General features: G+C 37.8%; 2 protein-coding genes across 5 annotated transcripts in view; both read right to left on the bottom strand.

The window, feature by feature from the left end:
* HRH4 (histamine receptor H4) overlaps window positions 1–12240 on the bottom strand; it is a 29145-nt gene extending 16905 nt beyond the window's left edge. For 2 of the 3 annotated variants that reach the window (XM_071219528.1, XM_024580490.4), the window contains exon 1: window positions 997–1226. In XM_071219528.1, coding sequence (XP_071075629.1) covers window positions 997–1195 — 199 coding nt within the window. In that variant the 5' untranslated portion in view covers window positions 1196–1226. Of the gene's footprint in view, window positions 1–996; window positions 1227–7625; window positions 7759–12224 lie in introns of those variants that run through there. The other variant, XM_045187898.3, reaches the window with a different exon arrangement.
* The window catches only part of IMPACT (impact RWD domain protein), a 28088-nt gene continuing 12736 nt past the window's right edge, over window positions 9477–24828 (bottom strand). Inside the window, exons 6-13 of one of the 2 annotated variants that reach the window (XM_071219529.1) lie at window positions 22081–22194; window positions 20884–20904; window positions 19985–20082; window positions 17912–17985; window positions 14496–14586; window positions 13725–13757; window positions 13073–13207; window positions 9477–12313 (exon numbers count right to left, since the gene is read on the bottom strand). In XM_071219529.1, the coding sequence (XP_071075630.1) occupies window positions 12245–12313; window positions 13073–13207; window positions 13725–13757; window positions 14496–14586; window positions 17912–17985; window positions 19985–20082; window positions 20884–20904; window positions 22081–22194 (635 nt within the window). In that variant the 3' untranslated portion in view covers window positions 9477–12244. The remainder of the gene's footprint in view (window positions 12314–13072; window positions 13208–13724; window positions 13758–14495; window positions 14587–17911; window positions 17986–19984; window positions 20083–20883; window positions 20905–22080; window positions 22195–24828) is intronic. The other variant, XM_024580492.3, reaches the window with a different exon arrangement.

Here is a 24828-nt window from a genome sequence, read left to right as displayed (position 1 = left end):
TCTCTAAGGCAAAGCTTCAATCCATCCAATCACTCACCCGTTTTAAAAGTTTTTGACCTCCACATTGCCTGCTGAATAAACTCCAGTCCCGAATCACACTAGTGTTCAAGGGCCTATATAGGTTCTGACCACCCCAACTTCATCCCCTTCGGCTCCCACACAGCCAGTGCACACCAGCCAGCCTGGAGCCCCCACTTAGGAAGATCAACACTGTGTTCCAGGCCATGAACTACGCTATGAGTTTTGTTTTATTTTAATATAAATGCAAGCATTTGTGTTGTTGTAGACAATGACACATTGTTATGCTAGAAGCACCTACAAAGCAATATCATCAGCTGACACTTCTGCACATTTACTTAGAAGCATTGTTAAAGATCAGTGATCATCAGGAAGTAAAAAACTGCAAAGTGCAATTTTCAAAGAAAGATTAATTTAATTACCATGATCCCTTATTATACTATATGATGTGCAAGGTAGTTTAGTGTGGGGGATAATTTGTAATATTCTATACCATATCATAAAATAATATTAGCCATACTATTTAACGGACCTGAATATCCCATTTCCTGATTGTGCTGGTTACCAGCATATACATTATTTCCTATTACTCCAAAACTATGATACTAAAGAAATTATGCTTACTTAAAGAGGAATACTTTTAAACCTAAACATACAAGGAAAATAGATTCAGAAACAAATAACTCTTAGATTAAACAATTTTTGAAGTATTCTGAGCTTATTTCTGCTCTACAACTTATTTTACTCTACAAAAAGAAAATAAACTATTTTCAAATGAACATTTCCCTACAAACCCGATTTTCATACATGTAATATTCTAAAGTGCCAGATAGCCACCCCTGAACTTTATCCTTAAACTCTGTGTCTTTAGTCATTCCCAATGTCATACAGTCCCTTGAAATAACAAGAGCTTATTTTAAGGTTTTAGAAATAAGTTATAAATGGAAAAGATTATCTTAAAAAAGACATGTAACTTACCAACAAAGAAGTCACAAATGGCCAAGTTAAGGAAAAAGTAATTACTTCGATGTCTAAGGTTTTTGTCCACCACAAAAGCTAAAATGACAATGGCATTTCCTAGCATTATAGCAAAAGCTAGTAAGCCCATTAAAAGTGCTAAAGCAACGCGAGAGCTGAGTGGTAAAGTACTGGGAACTGTGCTGTTCATAGCCAACATCACGTCAAATGACGAAGCTCCATACAGCAAGGCGATTCTGGCAAGTATGGGTCTAATTGTAAACTAATATACATAGTCTTCTGCTCATGATATGTTTTTCAAGATTTAAGTACTGATAGCGGTATTTCCTGATTCTTGAAAAGGAAACTTGTGGTAACAGTTTCCCTTTGACACTGAAATAAATTTACTTCCAAAACACAGTAACGTTTTTATCTTAAACATTTTAAGGTGGTTCATCCATCTCCCCTTAATGGCCAGTAATATATATTTAATACATTATATAGGTAAAAAATTGGGCTCAAATGAGATGCATGTTTAAAAATAATATAGATCCAATTAAATATTCTTTTCTGACCATGACGAAATTAACCATCCCATCTGACACAATTAAAAAACTGGACAACGTATATGAACGGATGGTTTTCAAGGCATTGCACATTAGCCAGTGTCCAGATGAGGGAAGGGAAGAAAATCCAGTGAGACCTGCAGTGGCCCCAGGCCCCTCCCTGTTTTGAGTTTCCAGCACACAGAGCTGGAGGGGGCGTCCAGGAGGGGCCCAGCAGGTTCCCTGAGGTGGGAGATGGGGCTGAGAGTCCGGGAACACTGGCCAGGACTCAGCACTGCAGCGGGAGGCTGAAAGTGGGTTTCCATCAGAGAGACAATTATACTTTCGTGGTAGAATTAGAGGGACAGTGGTAAGGGATGTAATATACACACAAATCTTCCTTCGCCATAATTTCCTTTTCCAATAGTAGATTCATAGACCCCAAAAACAGAGCTAGTATTAGGATTCCAAAGTCTAATATTGTTCTGAAACAGGGTAATATGTATATTAATTTAAACCTGAATGCAAAAGTGCCCAAGAGATGATGAAATTAATTATCTATTCCCTGTACCTGGCTGATTTGGGGCTGACTGTTAGAAATGTTTTTGCCTTGTTGAGGAGATAATCCCATTGAGTGGGACTAGACCGAACTAGAACCCTGGAATATCCCAGCTTGCTACCATCAATATAGACCAGCCCAGTGACCTACCCAGGAGAACCTACGTTAGGGAGAAAGGTTTGAATTTAAATGAATGATAAAGGGGACAAAGGTGAAATTATTGCTGAGGGGAGGGTAGCTAATAAATGGGTGTTACAAAGTGGAAAATCTAATATAATTTTGGTGCCTCACAAGCAGCATAGAGCAGAATATTATTCTCTCTTAGCTTTGACTCAGATGCCCATTGCGTGAAGCACTGTGGTCATCAAAAATTACCTCTTCCAAAAAGCCAAAAAGTAAGCAGGACAACAGCCAGCCCAATGAATGCACATACACTCCGAAGAGCGCCCTGCTCTCTCACAATGGGGGAACAGACAGAAGCTCTCACTATAACTCTACGGAACAGTACTAATGGGGCTATGTCTTTTGATTTCAGCTTCACAGGATAGAGCTATTTTGAACACCTGTGTGAGGAAGAAAACTATGGGAATATCTATCCAGTCGAATTCGAAGAACACTGATTAATAATCTAAACCAACAATGGCAGGCACCGGCAGGTGGGAGGTCAGGAGACATGAGTTGCAGCAATAAGGCCAACGGAGATTAACCCCTTATTAGAAATATAGTGTATACATATTTCCTCGCATTACATAGGTTGCCTTTTAACTCTGTTGATTGTGTTCTTTGGTGCAAAGTTCTTATTTTATTTTATAGTCAAATTTAACATACATTTACTTTCCTTGTCTATGCTTTTGCTTCGGTGTCATGTCCAGTAAGTCCTGTTAGTTTTTAAACATTCTTTTAACTAGAATCAGAAATCGATAAAAGAAAAAATCGAAAAGAAATATGGGGTTTAAAGAAAAAATTGCCCCAAAGAACCAATCAACATTGGTGCCTAACTTAACCACGCTATGGTCGTGTTTTTCTTGGCTCTTTATAGTCTTTCTGCTGTCTTCCCCACGATGGTTTGTACACGCAGACCCAGGGAAAAGTTCCGAGACTGGAAATCTACTCCGTACGCAGAAGGCAGGGGAAGGCCAAAGAGCGAGGCCCCATTCTGGCAAATAACAGCGGTTAGGAAGGGACGCTTACCTAGGAGGTGCATCTTGGGTGTCACCGAGGCAAAGTGGATATCCTCTGCGCCTCCGGGCAGGCGCTAAAGAATTACAGAGAACAGGCGGATGGATAGGAGCTTAACCCGCCCCAGAGAAGGGAAAATGTCTTACATGTCTACCCGGAGCAGGGCAATCCAATGGCCCACTCCAGGATCCAGCATGCTGAGAGGCATAGGGGCAAAGTTGGTTAGTCTGAGGGGTTACAGGAAGCAATTTCTGTGCTAGCCTGGACCTAGTTCACCGCTCTGGCAGCAGTGATATCATGGAACAGTCTTTCCCTCCAGAACAGTGCAATTAAACAGCTAGTTAAAACCTCTAGGCATCTTTCTTTGTTTTAGAGTTTACCTCCACCGCATTCTTCCTTTCGCTTTTAAAACTGGTTTCAAGGTGCGCCACAGTACTTGACAATACAGTGAGGGGGGAGAGGGGGTTGAAAGGAGAAGAGGCTCCTCTGGGACTTCTCTCCCCAGCCTCCCACGCATCCTGAGAATCACCCCTCTGCACAAGCCCACCTTCCCCCTTCCTGCATTCCACTGCAGCTTTCCTGACTGACTTTCCCATCTGGTCCAAAGAGCAGCTGCATTTACTTGGGATCATCCCATAATGCGTATTTGGTCACTGCCTCTTTCTTTTCAAGGAAGTCTCTATGGGTTCTTTCCACAGGGAATTCAATTTCTCTGACATTTTGGCTTCTCCTTTGTCCAACCTCATGTACCTGGGTCAGTCCGGAGCCTAGTATTCTATCCACGTAAATGAGGACACCGTGGAATGAGCGAGACGGCAGAGCCAACAGCAATGGAGGCACCAAGGGCATCTAAGTGGCAGTGAGATGGCTTCCCAATGAGGACACCAGGGATGACTGAAATGGCACCATCACCTACCAAACTTCCCAGCCCAGTATCTAAACTCCTCTCTTCCCTCAACCTGCTCTCATTCAATCACCAAGTTTTCTCTATCTTACCACCTACATACACCTTACACCCACCCACTTCCATCCATCCCCACATCGTAACTCAGTGCAGCCCGCCATTATCCCTCACTTGGCATTCCTTCTGGAATGTTTTAGCACTGTAAGGGAGGAGAAATAATTTGCCCTCTACCTTTGTGAATTCTTAGCTAAGACTCCTGGTAATTAAAAAAACAGATTAAGAAGCCCTGGTTGGTGTGGCTCGGCGGATTGAGTGCCGGCCTGCAAACCAAAGGGTCGGTGGTCCAATTCCCAGTCAGGTCCCTGGTAGGGGGTGCACAAGAGGCAACCACACATTGATGTTTCCTTCCCTCTCCTTCTCCCTCCCTCCCCCTCTAAAAATAAATAAATAAAATCTTTTAAAAAACCATTAACAAGAGAAAAACGGAAGTTTACTTACATGTATGCCTCATGTACATATGGGAGATACCCAAGAAAAATGAGTAAAGCCCCAAGCCACTACCTTAAATACTATCTTCAGCTAAAGACAAAAGAGAGGTGCTGGGGTGAGAGGGGGAGGAGAGACCATTTACAGCAAAGCAGAGGAGGAACTACTTGCTGAGCAAAGACTGCCTGGCCTTGCACCGGGTGAGGTTTGGTGTAATAATGGCTGTCTTCCTGCTATAAGTCCCCTTTCCAATGTAAATTTCCCTTAGAATGGAGATTTCCCTTTCTAAAGGGCAACTTCTACTCTGTTCTCGGAAATCCCTCTGTGTCTGGAGTTTCTTGATACAATCAGCTCAAAATAATCCTTATGCTGAGAGGCATATGTTATGGTGGCTTATTCAGCTACTCTTCAACACCAAGGTCTTACTGATTACAGACCAATCTGATTGCACTTCTTTTACAATGAGAAACATAGTAGCCATCCTCTATTGAGTTCCCGTTGTGTGTGAAGCTTTAGACTAGTGACACTTCACACATTCTCTCATTCAACCCTCCAAAAACCCAATGAGGATTATTAGCCCCATATTACAGGTGAGGAAAACAAGGCTCACAGAAGTCAAGTAACTGGTCCAAAATGACTTCCACGTCCAAGGCATGGAATCAAAACCGAAATCCAACTCTGACTTCCAAACCTACTTTTCCTTGATTACACATACTTGTGATTAATCTCTCATCTGTCAAGTGACAAAAAGAAAAAATACAGTTTGCTAATGTCCTTTATTCCAGAAAAAACGACCCTTGGGTTTGGAGAGTACAGTGCCTCACGAGCAGGGGAGCACTGTTGCCAAGGGATTTAGTGCAAGAGTGAGTTCAAAGAACGTTAGAAGAGGCCAGGTGGGAATGGGGCATGGTTGGCTAGCAGGTGGGGGGGATTCCATAGCTGGCTAGCAGGCCTTATTTTCTAGGGTAAGGTAAGCTAGCTAAAGCTGAGTTGGAGGACTGGGATTGGTATTCCTTGAAATTCCTTGACAGGTATTTCCCATTGAGTGTGGGATGACTTAGGTTTAGATTGGTGATATGGGCCAGACCACTGGGGCAGCCTCCTTTTGGGGATCCAAGTATAAAAATTAATTCCTCTAACATTATACAACTTTAAACCTGGGCTAAATGAGGTGTTGGGGGAACACATCTTCCCAAGGCTCAGAAACCAAAATCCTATGAACTAGCATTACGCTTTTTAATTCGTCTCTTTCTACCTGGTATCCACCAGGGGTTGGCCAACTATGGTTCACAGACCACAGTTTGGTCCCTGAGCTAAGAATGGGTTTTATACATTGTGATATTGTGATTCATAATTGGAAATATATATTTGGTCTTTGTCCCCATTTCTAGAGCAGAACCCCTAGAACCCTAGGAATGTCGGGTGCATCTTTTGTTATAATATTCGGTCTTTTGTCACTGGTTCCTGAAACAGCTCCATAGCCATAAAGGTAAAAGGGGTATCTTGTTATTCATAAGCCCCTTTCAACCTGAATTTAAGTTAATGCAGTGACTTTTGGAAATGCCCTAGAGACGGGGTAGTTGCCAGGGGAACCAAACACGTGATTATTAGATTGAAACTTTCAGTCCCACTCCACCTCAGGAGAGAGGGGAGGGTCTGGGGTTGACTCAGTCACCAGTGGCCAACCATTTAAACAATCATGCCTACGTACTGTAATAAAACTTCCATAAAACCCCAAAAGAATGGGGTGTGGAGAGTTTCCACGGTGGTGAACGCATCGAGATGCAGGGAGGGTGGCAAGCCCAGAGAAAGCATGGAAGCTCCATGGCCCTTCCCACATACCTTGCCCTACGCATCTCTTCCGTCAGGCTGTTTCCTTTTATAGTAAACCAGTGATCTAGAAAAATGTTTCCCTGAGTTCTTTGAGCCACTATAGCAAATCAATCACCTGGAGGAGGCAGTCCTGGGAACCTCCAGTCTAGAGCCAGTTGGTCTGAAGCACAGGTTGTAACCTGGACTTGCCATTGACGTCTGAAATGGGGGCAAGGGGCACACCTGTAGCACTGAGACCTCAGCCTGGGGGATCAAATGCTATCTCCAAGTAGATAGTGTTGGAACTGAATTGAATTGTAAGATACCAGGTTGGTTTCAAAAAAAATTACTTGATGTGTGGAAAGCCTACACATCTAGTGTTAGAATTGACATATTCTATGAGTAGAGTTTTTGAAAGCAGAGGAGATACACGGGAAAAGTGTTTTCCTTTATACTATTTACACAGTTGAAAAACTAAAAGAATATTTCATGATACATAAAAATGCATGAAATTCAAATTTCAGTATCAAGTTTTATTGGAACCCACCTATGCTATTGTAAGTGTACATGTTGTCTATGACTGCTTTCATCCAATAAATTGAGTGGCTGTGACAGAGATGGCTCACAAGTATAAAATATATATTATCTGGCTGTTTACAGAAAAGTCTGCCAACCCTCGCTCCATACTTCTTGACTAGAGTCAGCGTTCTCCACTGCATCTCCATAACTAAGCAGTCTCCATATCCACCCAAGGCATGCTTAGCTCTTCATAAGCTTTTCAAAGCTAAAAACAGAGAAACTAGACCACTTGCCCCAGCCTGCGAAGCTTGCAAAACACAGGCAATTCAAACCTGACACACTTGAGACCCACCTCCACGCTGCCAGGCTATGCCATCTCCCTAGAGCCTAACAACCTGGTAACCTCAATGTCACTTAAAATTCTAGGTCCCATTAAAATCCTCAGAAATGGCCTGTCTTCAATAAGAGGTAAGACAGTTCTCCTGTACAAGTGAAGAAAAGATAGTATCTATTCGATGGCTGCACCGAACGCTTCTCAGATGGAAGGCACCTCATTAACCCCATAATATCTCAGAGAGAGAGGATATTTCATTTTTACAAACTAGGAAACTAATGGCAAAAAAGATTAAGTTTCCTAGAAACTCACATATTAGTATCCAGTGGGGTGGTGATGGAGTGCTGAAATTCATCGACTAGGTGCTCAGATCTGCAAAATTCCAAGGTTATTCCTGTGTCTGAATCAAAATTGATCCTGATAAGAAACCTCCACATGTCCATTCCTGGAAGTGGGGGTGGCAGGAGGAAGGGATGTGTCATTACAAGATCATTCAGGCATTTCGGGTATAAAATGTAGTAACCGAAGGTGTTCGATTTCATTAGTCATCAGGGAAAAATATACCATGAAACCACAAAGGGATGGCACAATTAAAATGAGTCAGGTAATACCAAATGTGGACACGCAGCCACTAGAACTCTCATTCACTAGGTAGGAGTGTAAGTAGCTGTAACTAGTCTGGAAAACTGCTTAGCAGTATGACTGATGGGTACTAGAGCTCACAAGAAGTACCCGTTAAATCTTAAGGAATTTTGTGAGCCAGCTGATTTCACATTGGTAGCTTGAAATTGGACAGGAGTGTTTAGACCACAAGAACTGGCAAACGTTATGTATCAGTTAACACACACCCCAGAGCCAGTTGTTAAAAATTTATGAGCACAGCATTCGGCAGTACACACTGAAGCTCCACATACACGTATACTATGACTTAACAAATCCATTTCTAGGTCTGTACATGTTAGAGATGTGTGTATGTTGACCAAAAGCTACATCCAAGAAAATTCATAGCAGTACTAATTCTGATAGCCTCAAACTGGAAATCCAAATATCCATAATCAGAATTGATAAACTGTCATGTCCATTCAATGGAATACTCTTTGCAGTGAAAAGAAAGAATTGCTACATGCAACAAACCAAACGGAGCCCAGTGTTGGAACAAAACAAGCCCCAGCAAGGGTACCTACTGTGTATTTGAACTTACATAAAAGTCAAAACAGACCAAACTAATTCTGGTGTCAGCAACTGGGGAGAGAACAGCTAATTGACTGGATGAGGCGCAAGAAGGACTGACTATGGGTGCTGGGGCCGTGTTTTTGTTTTTTTCAAACTAGGCGCTGGTTATACAACTGTTTGTTTCATGAAAATTTATAATAAAAAGCTTGATTTAAAACATCTAAAAAAAATGAAGTTCAAATTAAATCTCACCCATATAAAAGTTAAGTGCAAATAGATAATGGATCTAAAATAAAAACTTAAAACTCTCAAACTTTAAAAAGAGTAACAGGTGAAAATCTTCATGACCTGGGATTAGGCAGAGTCCTTAGACATTACACTAAAAGCCCAATCTCTGAACTCCCCAAAAAGATAAATTACATCTCAACAAATTTAAATACTTTTACTGTGCAAAAACCAGTTAAGAGAATTTGAAAAGACAAGCTACAAACTGGGAGAAAATATATAAAAATCACAAACAGGCCAAAGAATTTGCACCCAGAATGCATTTCTTGTTTTTGATAAATATGCTGCAGTTATGTAAGATGTTATGATTAGGCAAAACTGAGTAACTTTTCTGTAACTTTTTGTGAGTCTAGAGTTAGTTAAAAACAAAAAATGTCACAAAAAATTGTTACTCTTACCTACCAGACTTCCTGTTTCCCCACATCTTTGATTAGTATTCTAAGTGTATTCTAACACAATGCTGATAAGAGTATAGCTAATAAATTGTTCTACAGAATAATTTGGCTAAAACAAGAAATTCCACTTCTAGGAATTTTTCCTAGAGATAATATATTAAAATCTGCATATAATTATTTTTCAGAGTTGTTTATAATAGTGAAAAATTAGAAAAAACATAAAAATTGGAGACCAGTAGCAATTAGTTAGTACATTATGATATACATAGAAGATAGAGTATGATGTAGCCATAAGAAATTAAGCCACAGAATAATATTTATTGACATGGGAAAATGTTAACAATATACTTCTATATGAAATATCAAGATACAAAACAGTATATACAGCTTTACTATTTTATGGAAAGAAAAATAGCATATGTACAAAATCAAGCACAGGAAAAATAGAAGGATGTGCATACCAAATGTTACTAATGGTTATCGCTAGATAGTGGAGTTAGAGGCAATTCTACAATTTTCCCAATAAACGTCACCTTCCCTACAAAACACCGTCTGCTTCATGCTATTCTTTCTCAGTTGTGATTAGTTTGATACAGTTCTCTTCAAGTAGGCTCTGTTTCATGATATATACCTCCAAATTATACTGCTATTCCCATTTAAAAAGTAGATACTACCTGCTCTTACATTCTGGTATATGGAGAGTATGTTTAACTAACACAATATACCATAAAATATGCCACCACACAGATTTACCGTATTTTGCCATGTATAACGTGCACCCATGTACACTGGGGATCCACATTTTTGGCCCAAAATCTCAGGAAAAAATCTTTCATTTTAATTTTTTAATTCAATTATTTATTTATATTTAGATAACTTGTTTTTTGTATTATAAAGGAATTTTAGCATTTATTGTTGAACATTTTATGGTACAAGAAGTTTTATGTAACAAATAATAACAAAACACAAGAACACATACAAGGTATTTCAGGTACTACCCATATATAATGCACATCCTTATTTTTCCCTTGAAACTTTAGGCAAAAAAGTAGACATTATACATGGCAAAATACAGTACTTGCCTATAGAAAATTATTTGGAGAATTTGAAAGTCCTCTCGAGATAAATTTTAAATAGAGAAAAAACGGTAACTATTATTAATGTCTATAAATGAGAGTGTGAAATAACTTGGGTTCCAGAATTAGAGACTTTTAGACTTGACCTATTAACTAACTAACTTTGGGCAAAGATTAGGCATAATTAGGTTTCTCAGTCAGGAGAAGATGGTTAATAATTTTATAGAAAGAAGCAAAAATAAAATTTGTTTTTAAATAAAGAAAAATGAGATCCCAGTTATTAAATATTTTCTATAAAGACTTAAATAAATATTAGATAAAAGAGCCAGAAAAAATGCAAATTTGGTGATGCAGAAAAATGAACTCATTTATGACTCTGCAGCACCAAATTCTTACTGTTTTATATCTTCTATCATAGGTTTGATATGCCAAAGTTGTGAAATCATTTTAATTAATGGTTTTTAAATTCAAGTATTTTAAGTTAATATAGGACGTAATTTTTCATGGAATCTGAGGTTAAGTGTCCTAAATACATCTTCTGATGATACTTCACAACTGGCAACAAAGAACACACAACAATTTAGATTTCTCAGGATCCATCTTAGTGTACAAGCATTTACGAAACTCTTATTAAAAATACTATGTAAGGGTGTTGAGTTTTTTTTAAGGTAAAACGTCAGAGAATAGAAACAAAACATGTGCCTGTGTCCACTTTTCTCTGATGCTGTCCAAGTCCAGCACCACTGCAAGCTGCCTCCTAATTTCTGCTCCCTGTCTTTGGAAGGGAATCCCAGGAATTTGTGACAGATTAACTTTCAACAACAGTGATCACACCTGAAAGGGAACAGGCAATGACTTGTTACACTGCAAAGGCGAATTCACCGTCTAGGTGCCTGGAGGCAAAGCACACAACTTGCCGATGTAAGAAGGGATGGGAAACCCTGGGGGGACAGTACAATTGGTAATAGTGGGGAAGAGGAATTTTGTGTGTTTTTCCAATCAAAGGTTTGTTCCTTCTCTGCACAAAGTCATGGAATCGAGAAAGACGGCTGGAATGCACATGGAAACGTGCATCCCATTTCCATCACCGCACAGCACAGCCTGGCCTGCACCAGTGCCGTTCCGCCGCCTCCATCCCATTTATGTCTCACTGACCACGGCACAGCTCTAGCACAGTTCTAATTCCTCAGTGAAGAGCACAGGAAAGGGACTTCCAGGCTGATAAAGGAAACCAGAATATTATACCAACACATTTCAGGGGAGGGAGGAGACTACTGACACTCCACATTTACTGCTTTACATTACAAGAGTTAAACAAAAAACTAGAGGCTAGAGAAACCACTTTTCAAAATTTCACAGTCACTGATCCACGACAGAAACTGAGGTATACCACTATGCTAGCAGACACGCTGGATGAATTATTTCAGCACACAGCTGCAGATGGATATGCCTGAAACTTCACTCAGTGCACTGCTCAATGATGGAACACTGTAACATGAAAGGTGACACACTTTTGAACTAAAATCACAAGAAGAAACTCTCCAAGATCAATCTTCAGTGAGCTCCTATTCCAATAAGCCATAAAGAGCAGTAAAAGGCCATATTCATTTAACAAAATGAGAACCCCGATGACAAGAAATCAGATATTTATACTCCTCCAGAGACATTTCTTCCCCACCTAACAAAGGCACTTGACACGTACTGAAACGGACAGTTAATTCTGGTACTGCCCTGGGCAACTGTTACCTTCCTAAAATTAGGTAAAGTGGTGATTAAGTTCAAATTAAGTCTTCTGAGTCAGCCTGAAACACACATGAATATATCACAAGTTCTCTATTTTTGGCAGATGATATAACCAAAGAAGAGAAGATAACGGTGGTGTCCATGATGAATTGGCTAACTTGAGCAGTCCAGGATCCCCTCTCTGCACAATACGTTATTTGATGAGTGTGGAATTTGTATATAATTATAGGCAAATTAACCTTTCATATACTTTCATATATTAGTGTTCACTCCTCTTCTTGTCCTTTCTTACTTTTTTGTTCTTTCCCAAAGCCTTAGATGATTCCTCCTGAAAAAAGATAAAAATCAGTGTAGTATCTCCCCATTTACATAAAGAGACTGGCTTAGGACCGGTAAGTCTAATCGTATAGAAGATGCACAATAGTGACAGTATAATTACTTCCACATGTATCATCCTTCTATTTTATACAACACTTTCATTTGCGGTCTATTTATATATTTATAAAACACTCAAGGATAATCAAGGAAAATACTCATTTATCTCATTTTTTACATCTACATAATTTTAATATTATTTATCTACTGTCCACTTTCTAAAGTAAAACATCAGGGTTTAAATACAATAGAAAGAAACACAGTTATAAAATACAAACTAAAAAGTACCCCTCAAGATATAAAAGGAAGAAGGCAGCTAAAGGTGTGCCAGGGAAAGAGGAGATGCTTTAAGAGTAACAGAAAATGTCAGAATTTTATAGCTATTTAAAGAATATCTATTTCATTGTAGTATTAGCTGTAATTTCTCTAGGCCTCAATTTTAGGGGATGGAAACTAACTGGTCTTTAAGATTCTTATGAAACTCTATGAATCTGTGATATTAAATTAAGGTCTGAGGAGATGAAGCCATCTCTCCAAGGTCACACAACTGGCCAATCACACGGTTTTGACTAAAACCTAAGTTTCTAGGTTCCTAGTCCAAAGGTTTTTCTAATGCATGACATAAATTCTGATTCATTCTTGATTTTTTCTTTTTTTAATTTCACAGACAGTGGTGAGAAACTCTCTGGGTGTAGTATCAGTAACTACTTACCGGTGGATTTATGTAGTTCCTCTCCACCAGTATGTTTCTGGCACAGTTGTTGATGTGTTTAAAGCGATCTGGTCCTAGCAGGATCCCTCCATACCAGCGCGAAACTACCACCAGGACATTCCTCACATTCAGAATCTGTTATTTTCAGAAGCATAATTAGATATACATATAGACATGAACAAACGTGAGTTTTAAAGGCAAATGAAGTAACTCTATAAAATCACACATAAAATTTTCTTGTGATCTTATGGGCAGAACCGCATGAGTGAGTGCAGTGAGACTACTAACACTTCAGGGGATAGAGTTATAAATAAGGGAATTTGGAAAACAAACACCATGCTCCAGTGTCCTCAAATTCCAAACTTTGGGGCAACAGGGCAGAGTGAAGGGGAGATCATGCAGGTAGGGTCCCAATCCTTGGTGACTTCAACCAGAAAAGCTGTTTCGGTAGCCTTTCACCCTAGGCCAAACACCACGAACCCTGCATCTAAACAAACCACTACAGAGAACTGGGGCTGCATGAGGAATCGCTGATGCCTACCAGTAAGGTCTTCCTCGGTTTGACATTTGTCAGATGCTGCCCTTAATGTGAAGCCCCCCGGTCTACAGGCCTGACCCACACACCGAGTTCCTATCAAGTTAGCAAACAAACCTCCATGTACAATAGCAGAAGAAACTGTAGCAACTACCTTAGAAAAAATAACAATCCATTCTTAAAATTAATGGACAATCAATGATCACCAGACAGATGAAGAAAATCCAGCAGCATGAAAGAGAAAGGACAAGATAAACAAACTAAAATGGACCAGAAAAAGTCTGAAAGAACACCTTAAAAAAAACCAAAACACTAATTAGTATAATCAGGAAATTGTAAGAGATATTGCATCCATAAACCACAATGGCCCACTAGGAAAAAGAAAAATAGAAGACACAAAAGAATTCTTGACAATTAAATACATGGTTGCTAAAAATTTTTTTAATTCAATAGAAATTTTAGGAGACAATCAAGAAAATGTCTCAGAACATAAGGCAATGAGATGGACAACTTAATTTTAAAAATAAAGGAACATTCTGGATCTATCCCGACGGTCTAATAGCCACTAACAAGAATTTCACAAAGACAGAATGGAGAAAATAAAGGGGAGGAAACTGTAAAAAATTAAAAATAGAAAAGGAGAAACTTTTCCAAAGCTGGACACAATCTTCTATAGTCTATCACTGAAAGAGCTTGAAAGCACATTTGCTTTTGCCCCATACCCAGTGGTTAAAATTTTCTGTCAGTGTTTAAAAACTAACTACTAATTAAACCAAATACATCCCATGTTATATAGTCTAACTGATTTTCTTATTCCCAACGGAGCTCCGTTTTGTCGGGAAGTGTTACGCTCGTAAGCAGGACTACCAGGGTCGCAGCCACACTCACCTCCATGAGGTGGAGGAGTCGCCCACCGGCCGCCGTTTCCCCATCGTCGGCGAAGTCCTGTAAGAAGGTCTGTTTATCCTCACAATATATTCTAGAAATACACATAATAGTGTTATACTTTGAAACCTCAAAACATGGTAATAAAAGTTACTCCTTAATACTAGTTGCAAACAATTTACTCCACAAATCAGCATTATCTGCTTTAAAAAAATCCTTCTTGAACTATATATTTACTACATATATTTTCACTGATAATGTACTATTCTAGGATGTTTCACTTTTTATATTTGGGAAAGCTAGGAATCAAGGATGTCGCCCTTAAACAAGAAATGGTGCAATTATGGGAAGGTGAGTTTACATATTTAACCTGAAGCTTTGAGGTTATAGAGAGAAGTCACTGAAAAACATTTGAGAGTAAATCATATAGAAGCATTATACACACAGGCAGTATGAAATGATAAAAAAGAAATAAGTGGCATTCTCCTGTCTTCAAAGACCCTAAGATCTAGTGAAAGATACAAAAAGTATATAAAGAAGATGGAGGTGATAAAACCAACAGAAGTTAATATTTTATACTTTCCTTACATCTTATACTAGCCATCAAGTATTTTTCTATCTTCCCCACTTTGAGTAAGAATTGTAAGACTTCTTTTTCTCTGTAATTTTCCCTGGTTAGTTATCAATAAAGGTAAGTCATGGTACTTCTACCCATTTAAATTATCTAGAAAGTTAGCACTTGGAATGATAACGTAGGGCTACACTGTGGTAAGATGAGCCTGCCAGGTGAATGCCGGTGTGGAAAGAACACAGTGCCAGCGAAGGTGTGCCGCACAGCAGACCCCGGGGGCCTCGCAGACAACGCCGTCTACCAGGACCAGGTGAATGCAGCACAGCTACCTTTACGGCTATGGCCGTGAACAGCCAGATACTCCCTTATCTACCCACCTAAGTCAGTTATAATACTGTTATTACAGGGATCATATTCATTCGTTCGTTCATTCATCTTCCTATCCACCAATCCGTCTTCATTCACTCACTCAATAAACATTTACCACCGCTTACTATGACCAGACTCTATTATCGTTTAAAGTTGACCTCGTCTGAAGAAAAATTAGTATTATTAAACATAATTTTATGTGGCAAATTTAAGGCAGAAAGAAGTCAGCGGCTGGTTTATATTAGGTTTGATATATATGAATATATATCTATACTATATAAATATATGTTTATATTAGGCTTTATATATAAATTACATACTTATATATACTTATATAATAATTTGTATTACTTATATTATATATTTATATATATGATTATAATTTAACACCATAATTTTATGGAACAAGTAAAGAAAATATGACTATACAAACCAGTACTGTTAGGTTTAACAAAAATGAAACACCGTAGACATTTTCACACATGCCAGAAAGAATAATGTGGCATCGACAGCTGTGTGTACCCGTAGCCTGAAGGGGGTCCCACAGCTGTAAAGCAGGAACACTGCCCCGAAGCCCGGAGTAACCTTTAAAGGACCCTAAGCATTCAAATTACAGGGTCTGGCAAAAGTAACACCTGCTTGAGTGTGATTGGTAGCGTAATAATATGGGTGTAATAATTTATAGTTTTAATTTGAACACTTCATCTAAAATGTCATATGGTGTGCTTGAGTATGATATGGTTAGGTTACAGAATTACATGCTTATGATTTTGTAATAAAGATTTTGCAATAAAAGAGGGGTGTTATTTGTACTGGACCCTATAGATACAGAACACAAAGTCCATGTACTAAATGAAGGTCATTTACTTTACTCCCAATGGGGTCTTTCACACCTGCACTTTGTGCCTTTTTAGGCATATCTGATACAATTCTGACAAGGCCATCTTTCACCCCAAGTGCCAACTACATAAGGCAGTGAGGTGGAGGGACTGCTACATGTAGTCATGCTGACATGTGTGAGCAGTGACAGGTGATCATCTATTAATATGCAAAAGGACAAAAATACAAGAACTTAAAGACCCAAAAATCTGGGGCTTCAAATAGAATATCCGGCACATTATTTAATTTTTTGATAATTTAAAATCAGTATTATGTACGGCAATTGCTGAAGGTGCAGACTCACAGCCATGTAGGAATAAAATAGAGATAAATGAAACTCAGATTATCAAATTCATTTCTACCACTTAACAACTACGTGATCTCGAGAGCGCAAACCTTTCTACAGTGGCAGAGTTGCTGAAATAATCAGCACTAACTTTTGTAAAGGGCCTGGCACAGGGCAGGCACTCAGTGAACACGTGGGACGAAGGAATGGCCACTGTTAACACAGCACGTTCTAATCACTGAGAGCGAGCACAATCTAATTCCTCATTTTTATACCGATGACCCAAAATCACGAGAAAACATCAAAATTCTGACCAGTGACACTATGGACCTATGTAATAGGTTTTTTTTTAAGTTGTAGCACTTAGTGAGATGTGACTTAGTAATACTAAAAACTCACCTATCCAAAATGATGCTTATTTTTTTGTTTTAGATAACTTAGATTTTAGAAATAATCTCAATCACATTTTAAATTTATACAAAATCCCTGTCTATATTCTGATTTATTTCAGTCCTAAACTATGTTCTTTTAAATCTATTAACTTGCATATCTAAAAATAGACCCTTTACCTCTTTACTAACAAATCAGCAAAAACTTGTATAAAACCTGAGCACTGGAAAGTAACAGGCATGTAGTAAAGCAGCACCCTTGATTCATTGCTAATGGAAGCATCAATTGGTTTAAAAGAAAAACTAGAAAAAATTTGGCAATATTTATCAGTTTCAGAAATGTTCATACTTTTTGATAATTTTACTTCTAGGAATCTACTCTTTCTTCGTCTATAATTATACTTCCATTTCAGTTCAAAAAAGAATCTGAAGCAACCAGAACCTATCCTGAGGAAATGATCTAAAAAATAAAAAATTAACAAAGATGTTCCCAGAACTATTCTTTATTACAGTGAAAAATATGAAAAACTAAAACCAAAAGGAAATGGTTAAATAAATTGTAGTTTAGAACCTCAAACAAATATTATACAACCATTAAAATAATGTTTACAAAGCAATTGTAACATCATGGAAAAATGCTTTTGCAAATTAAGAAAAAAATAGTATACTAGGGTAAAGCATTGAAAAGATAAACTTTGCATAGAAAAGACAGAAAATATATCAAAATATTATTGGTTACATTTAATGGTACAAAATGGCTGATTTTCCCTCTCACTTTTTTTCTTTTCTGCAGTTTCCAAATATTTTGTACATAATTACTTTTATAATGAAAAGAAAACATAATAGTTATTATTTTTAAAATCACACATCAGTTTCTCCCATCGTATATAAGGTGCACAGTCCTGCAACAGTGACGATCACTCACCGGTACGCATAGATGTTGTGGGTGGCACTAGCTATTTTCTTATTCTCATACAATTTGGCAAGAACCATTTTCACCTTAAAAACAGCAGTAAATAAATAAATGTATACTTTTTTCTTTTCTCTGCAAATAAATACCAGAAAAATATCTTAAAGCATGTTGATTTAAGTACTGTGTTATTTAAAGGTATTTAAATACACTTCTACACTCTGAGAAAACCATTTCCAGTTTTCTCTTCATTTCAGGGGCAGAAGCTGGTACAATTGATATAAAAATGACAAGTTCTGGATTCTGAATACCAACTATCAACAAATATTTTAGCACTAACCATGCCTAGAGTTCTTGGACATAAAATATTTTTCCCCATGTTGGGAATTTTAAATGTAAATATGAGAATTTCTAAAAATGAGCTCTGAAAAGTGACCCAACTTATGTATCCAGTATGATAGGTACACAGTAATAGTATGTTCCAAGTGTTACAGAACAAAAACTCTCTCTGGGAGTTATGCAAGGTTGACAGAGGAAGTAGCGTGAGCCCAATCTTGAAAGAGAAGTGCCAATTTTTCTGCATTGAAAGGGAAGGGGGGGGTGGGGCAGGAAGAAGCAATTCCATTCAGAGGAAAGAGCATATGCAGATGTACCAGATGTAGCATATAAAAATAATGTTTAGTTAAAGTGAAATTTCAGATAAATCACAAATAATTTTTCATTGTAAGTATTCGGAAATTCAATTTAACTAGGAATCCTGGATGTTATCTAGCAACACCAGCAAGGACATAAAAGAGAAAGGGTCAGGAAGTAACCATCAGGCCAGGAACATATCACAGAGGACTTTGTATACCAAGGTTAGATTTTTCCTTGTAGACAATGGGAACCTGTGAGGATTATGTGAGAGGGGATGGAAGACACATGGCCGATAGTGTAGAAAGGTAACTGGCAAGGAGTACGGAAGAAATACTGGAACCAGGGAAGACTGAGTTGGAGTCAGGGAGACCAACTTCAATCAGAAACTATGAAATTTTATGTTTATCATTTTTTAACCTTTCAGGTGCTCAGTATTCTAATCAACAAAATTGACACTGACCTCTAAGATTTATTTCAGCTCTTATGAATTATAATCCTGTAAATCTAAGTGACTGTAATAAAAAATAGAAAGAGGATCCAGGCTGAAGTATTTGGAACAGAATGTCTAAGAAGGACCCTAACAATAAGATTAGAGGCAAGGGCCAAGAGCAAGATAGCGTTCCTGAGAGAACAGCCCGGAAGTCTGTGATCTTGACCACAAGTCAATGAAGAAAGAACTGCCTCTTCCGGAGACTAAGAGGGAGGGTGAAAGGGCAGCCTGCCACAAAGCACTGTACCCCGCAGGTCAGGGCTTCGGAGGAACTTAGAGTGGCTGTAAGACCAAAGGGAAGAGACTAATCCCTAAAACATATCTAAGTTAGTGAGACTTGGTATTTTTGTTAATTTAATTTTATGGGTAGTATTGAAATTGTCCCTTATACCAACAAAGTTTAAACTAGACTAGATTACAGCAGCAAGGGAGAAGAAAATGACTGTTGAAAAGAGAGTAAGAAGGACAAGGACCTAAGAATACAGTTTTTAAATGAAAAGTCTCCCATTTGATACCCCCTGGTGGCAATCAAGTCACGTAGGATCAGGAAGGGGAAAGGAAAAGGAATTCCGGTGGGGAAGAATGGGCCCAGCCCGTCTGTCCACCATCCCCTTCACCAGGCAACCATGGAACATGCTTGGTTTTCTAGGACTCCCATATGACAGAACAAATATTTCAACAAACTATTAAACATAATAATTTTCTTGTTGGAAAATCTATTAGGAGGTTAAGCCCTAATCAGAGTTTAAATGCAATTTTAAAAGCAGTGACGGACAGAAAAACGAAACAAATCTACCATGAGTCACAGTAATTTGGGGGTAGCAAAATGAGCAAATAGTTTTTATCTTAAATCAAAATTACACTATTAGTAACAGTAAAAATATGGGTATTATTGCAAAAACCATTTACTTGGGTTACTTTGGTAAAACACCACCAAAGTGAGCTGGACACAGCAACTTTACCTGTTTGGGACAAACCACTGGAGCCAAATGTGCCTGGAAAGTGCTTCGCCGGTCTGTAATAGGAACGCCATGATCAATTGGAGGTAATTCTTCTGTTTCTGTAAATTTAAAGAGGTATATTACTTTTATTTTTAAAATTCATACATTCAAATACTAAAACAATTGGCAATGATATGTGTGGAGGGGGACATTTGGAAAAGAAATGTAAATTACATGGTAAATCGACCCAAATAGCAATTAATAGTTGCCTATTAAAATTGTTACAATTTTAAGTAAAAGGTTTCCAAATATATTGCACATGAATGTACTTGACTTATGATTTTCACCTGCCAAGGTCATCCAGTGAAAGTGGAGGGTTGGGACTCAAATCCAGGACTGTCGCAGTAGTATAGGTTGACATGACTAATTTTTAAGAGTATAAAGGGGTCTTGAGATGAAAAAGATTGACAGCTGCTAATATATTATAATTTCTTATCCATTCTATTGTTGATGGAACTCAGGGTTGGGAAACCTATGACTTTATTTTATATAACTACAATAAAATGCATTCTGCTAATAAAACTATTCCTACTTCATAGGATTCAATTAAATTCATCAATAATACACCAAATTGGTATTCCATAGGCTCATTTCCAGTTATTCTGCCCCTTCAACAAGTTTAAGAGCCACTAATTTACCTTCAACTCTGATGAGAAACTTACCAACCGTAATAGAGACTGGGGGAGGTAGAAGAGGGCAAAGGGGGATAAATAGTGATAGAAGGAGACCTGACTTGGGGAGGTGAACACACAATACAATGCACAGATGTATATTATAGAAATGTACTCCTGCAACCTATATAATTTTATTAACTAATGTCACCCCAATAAATTCAATTTTTTAAAAAAGGAGAAACTTACCAACCATCCTGGTTGCTGCACCTACATCATTTAGGATGAAAAGTTATTCAGGAAAAAGTAATTAAAATTTTTACCTATTTCTATTCACTGATCTGTTGAATCTTACCAATCCAACTTGCCTTACAATTGATGAAATACTCCAACTAACACATGTAAAAATATTTCTGGAGAGCCTTAACCAACTTGCCCAAAATCACTGCACTGGTTTGAGGCAGGACTAGCACAAAAAACCAGGTTTATGCAGAATGTTTTACCTGCCCCCTGATAGAGTCCTCTTCTTGAACAGATTGTGACTACTGTACTAGTACAGTACTAAGGTCAATCTAAAGTGGATGACACTTATATGACTGTGATCTTCACTCTTTAGTAGTGGCTCCTGTTTCCCAAAAGAAATCTTACGCCAAATCTACAAAGATACAAATGAATAAAATGGAAGCTACTTAGATTGAAGCAGGGGTAGGAGTCCTGGATCACCACTCTCTCGCCCCTCCTCTCCCCTTCCACTAGTCCTGAGACACCGTGCAAGAACCTTAAACCTTCACAGTACTGGTTAAAAGCTACAGTATAATGGCATAGGAAATTACCGTCAAAGAGAATGTGCCCTTTGGTCTATCATATTTTTGTAAGAGACTTGAGGAAACTGATGACAGCATTCAAAATTTTAAAATACTAAAATGGAACATTTTTTTGATATTAACATAGAGCTGATTTACCTAAGACGAATACCACTATATTATGAAATAAATTTGCTTAAGCAAAAACTAAAATCTTAAATTAAAGGCATTTTACTAGCCTTGTACTTTCAATTTTGATATTTATTTTGTTACTATAGACTAAAATTTGACTCTGAGAAATCAAGAGACAGCTGAGAACTTCAAAGCATAAATATATACTAAGATGTGAATTGAAAAGAGCTTTTCTTAGTTTCAATTTCTCCCATCACTAATTCAAGACTCTAGAAAGTAGCAAAAAAAACCTCCTAAAAATACAAATGAAATCTATTTTTTCCTCACCATTCTGACAGACCCAGCAAACACCAAAATGGCCAGCAGGGAAGAAAAAAAATAACTCAATTTTCTGCAAATGAATAACTATTTCCTAACATGGGAGTTCACTAAATTGCTAAACCATTCCAAAAACAATTCAAAATGCTACCATCCCACTTTCCTCAAAAGAAACTAGTTAGTAACATTATACCTGTTTGATTTGCACTATTATCAAAACCCAATGCTTTAACTGGTTGACATGCTGAAAGGATATTGTCTCCACATTCAACACCTTGCTCTTCAGTTTTCTTCTTTACATCTGGGCCTGTGTGGATATGAAACATTGTGAGTGATCTATAAAGGAAGTAAGAAATTATACTTAAAAATTGTTAATGTTGGTCTCTAAATATCGTTCTTCAAGAGAAGGAACCAGGGATTCTACAAATAGTGGTTGATTCCAGGTTGGAGCAAGGATAATACAAATTGATCCTGGAATATTTGGTGATTTCAGAGATTTTAAAAAATGTTCAAAAAAAGATGGAAGCTTATCAAAAGAACACAGAAGGCTACCTGCAGGAGCTCCTAAAGCCCACACCTGGGACAATTTGAGCAATAGTGATAGTATGAAATTTTAATCCAGGTAATAAATTGATACATGAGTTCATACTAATATAAATAAATGAATTAAATGAGAACTACTATTAGGCAAACACCTAAATATTGTAATAAATATTGTTGACCAGATACACTAATGGATGTTAAAATTAGTGAGCAAAAGTTTAAGATGGAATAGGATACTAGCATATCCTCAAAGTATCACTCCCAAGATACTTATGAACTATAAAGGGAAAGATAGTCATTTTTTTAGCTTTATAATAAATTTTTTAAATAAATTTTATTGATTAAGCTATTGCAGTTGTCTCATTTTTTTCTCCCCTTTATTCCCCTCTACCCTGTACCCCCTACCATTACTCCCCTACCCCTTAGTTCATGTCCATGGGTCATACATATTTTCTTTGGCTCCTCCATTTCCCATACTATTCTCAACCTCCCCGTGTTTATTTTGTACCTACCAATTATGCTTCTTATTCCCTGTACCTCCCCCCATTTTCCCCCTCCACCTGCCCACTGAAAACCCTCCATGTGATCTCTATTTCTATGAATCTATTCCTATTCTAGTTGTTTACTTAGTTTGTTTTTGTTTTTTTAGGTTCAGTTGTTGATGGTTGTGAGTTTGTTGTCATTTTACTGTTCATATTTTTGATCATCATCTTTGTCTTAGATAAGTCACTTTAACATTTCATATAATAAAGGCTCAGTGATGATGAACTCCTTTAACTTGATGTTATCTGGGAAGCACTTCATCTGCCCTTCCATGCTAAACGATAGCTTTGCTGGATAGAGTAATCTTGGATGTATGTTCTTGCCTTTCATGACTTTGAATACTTCTTTCCAGCCCCTTCTGGCCTGCAAGGTTTCTTTTGAGAAATCAGGTAACAGTCTTATGGGAACTCCTTTGTAGGTAACTGTCTCCTTTTCTCTTGCTGCTTTTAAGATTTTCTCCTTAATTTTAAGCTTCGGTAATTTAATTATGATGTGACTTGGTATGTGCTTCCTTGGGTCCAACTTCTTTGAGACTCTCTGAGCTTCCTGGACTTCCTGGAAGTGTATATTTCCCTTGCCAGATTAGGGAAGTTCTCCTTCATTATTTTTTCAGATAAGTTTTCAATTTCTTACCCTTGTTTTTCTCCTTCTGGCACCCCTATGATTTGGATATTGGCACATTTAAAATCGTCCCAGTGGTTCCTAAGCCTCTCCTCATTTTTCTGAATTCTTGTTTCTTCATTCTGTTCTGGTTGAATGTTTATTTCTTCCTTCTGCTCCGAACTGTTGATTTGAGTCCCAGTTTCCTTCCCTTCACTGTTGGTTCCCTGCACATTTTCCTTTATTTCACTTTTCACAGCCTTCACTTCTTCTTGTATTTTCTTCTTCTATCTCTTCATCGCTTAGTTGTATTTTTTCTGGAGCTTTGATCTGTTCTTTCCTTTGGGTCATATTTTTTTGTGAAAGATAGTAATTTTTAGATTTTATACATCAATTTGGCTAGGTCACAGTACTGAGGTATTTGATCAAGTACTGTTCTAGATGTTTTTGTAAAGGTATTTCTTAGATGAAATTCAAGTTCAAATCAGTTGACTTTGAGTAAAGCAGACTGCCCTCCGTAATGTGAATAAGCTTCATCCAGTTAAGGTCTCAATAGAAAAGGACTGACCTTCACAGAGGAAAAGGGAATCTTCAGACTTGAGCTGCAAACCAATTCTTACCAAGGTCTTCAGCCTGCCTTGCAGATTTTGAACTTGTCAGACCCCCCAATCTGTGAGCCAATTCCTTAAAATAAATCAATTCTCCCTCTTCCTTTTCTTTCTCTCTTTAAATACACACGCACACATATACAGCCTACTGGTTTGGTTTCTCTGGAAAACCTTGACTAATACATTGACTTTGCAGTGCTGACATCAGGCACATACAACCTTAATCAAGCGATCAAGGTGAGCATCACCAAAAATAAAGCATACTGATATCTTGAGCTCCTTGATATATACTGTGAGGAACACAGTATCATTTTTGTGGTATTCTTGCCAAAATGCTGAATCCTATCCATCATGAGAAAATAACAGACAAACCCAAATTGAAGACTATTCTACAAAATAGTGGATCATTCTGTTCAAAAGTGTCAAGTCATAAAAGGTCACAAAAGACAAAAAAAAGACTGATAAACTGTTTAAAGACTAGAAGAAAGAAGAAATAACAACTAAATGTGCCATAGAATCCTGGACATGATCCTACAAAAGTCAAAAGAATTTTAGTGTAAAAATTAGTGAAATTTGAATAAGATCTGTTGTTAATATTATAGTCCTGTTCTTGAAAATTATACTACAGTGATATAAGATGTTGTTCA

The sequence above is a fragment of the Desmodus rotundus genome, chromosome 10 (genome assembly GCF_022682495.2).
Source record: "Desmodus rotundus isolate HL8 chromosome 10, HLdesRot8A.1, whole genome shotgun sequence".
In the NCBI taxonomy this organism is placed as follows: domain Eukaryota; kingdom Metazoa; phylum Chordata; class Mammalia; order Chiroptera; family Phyllostomidae; genus Desmodus; species Desmodus rotundus.
The sequence above is the reverse complement of the archived record's forward strand: the minus strand, read 5'-3'. Positions and strand labels throughout refer to the sequence as shown.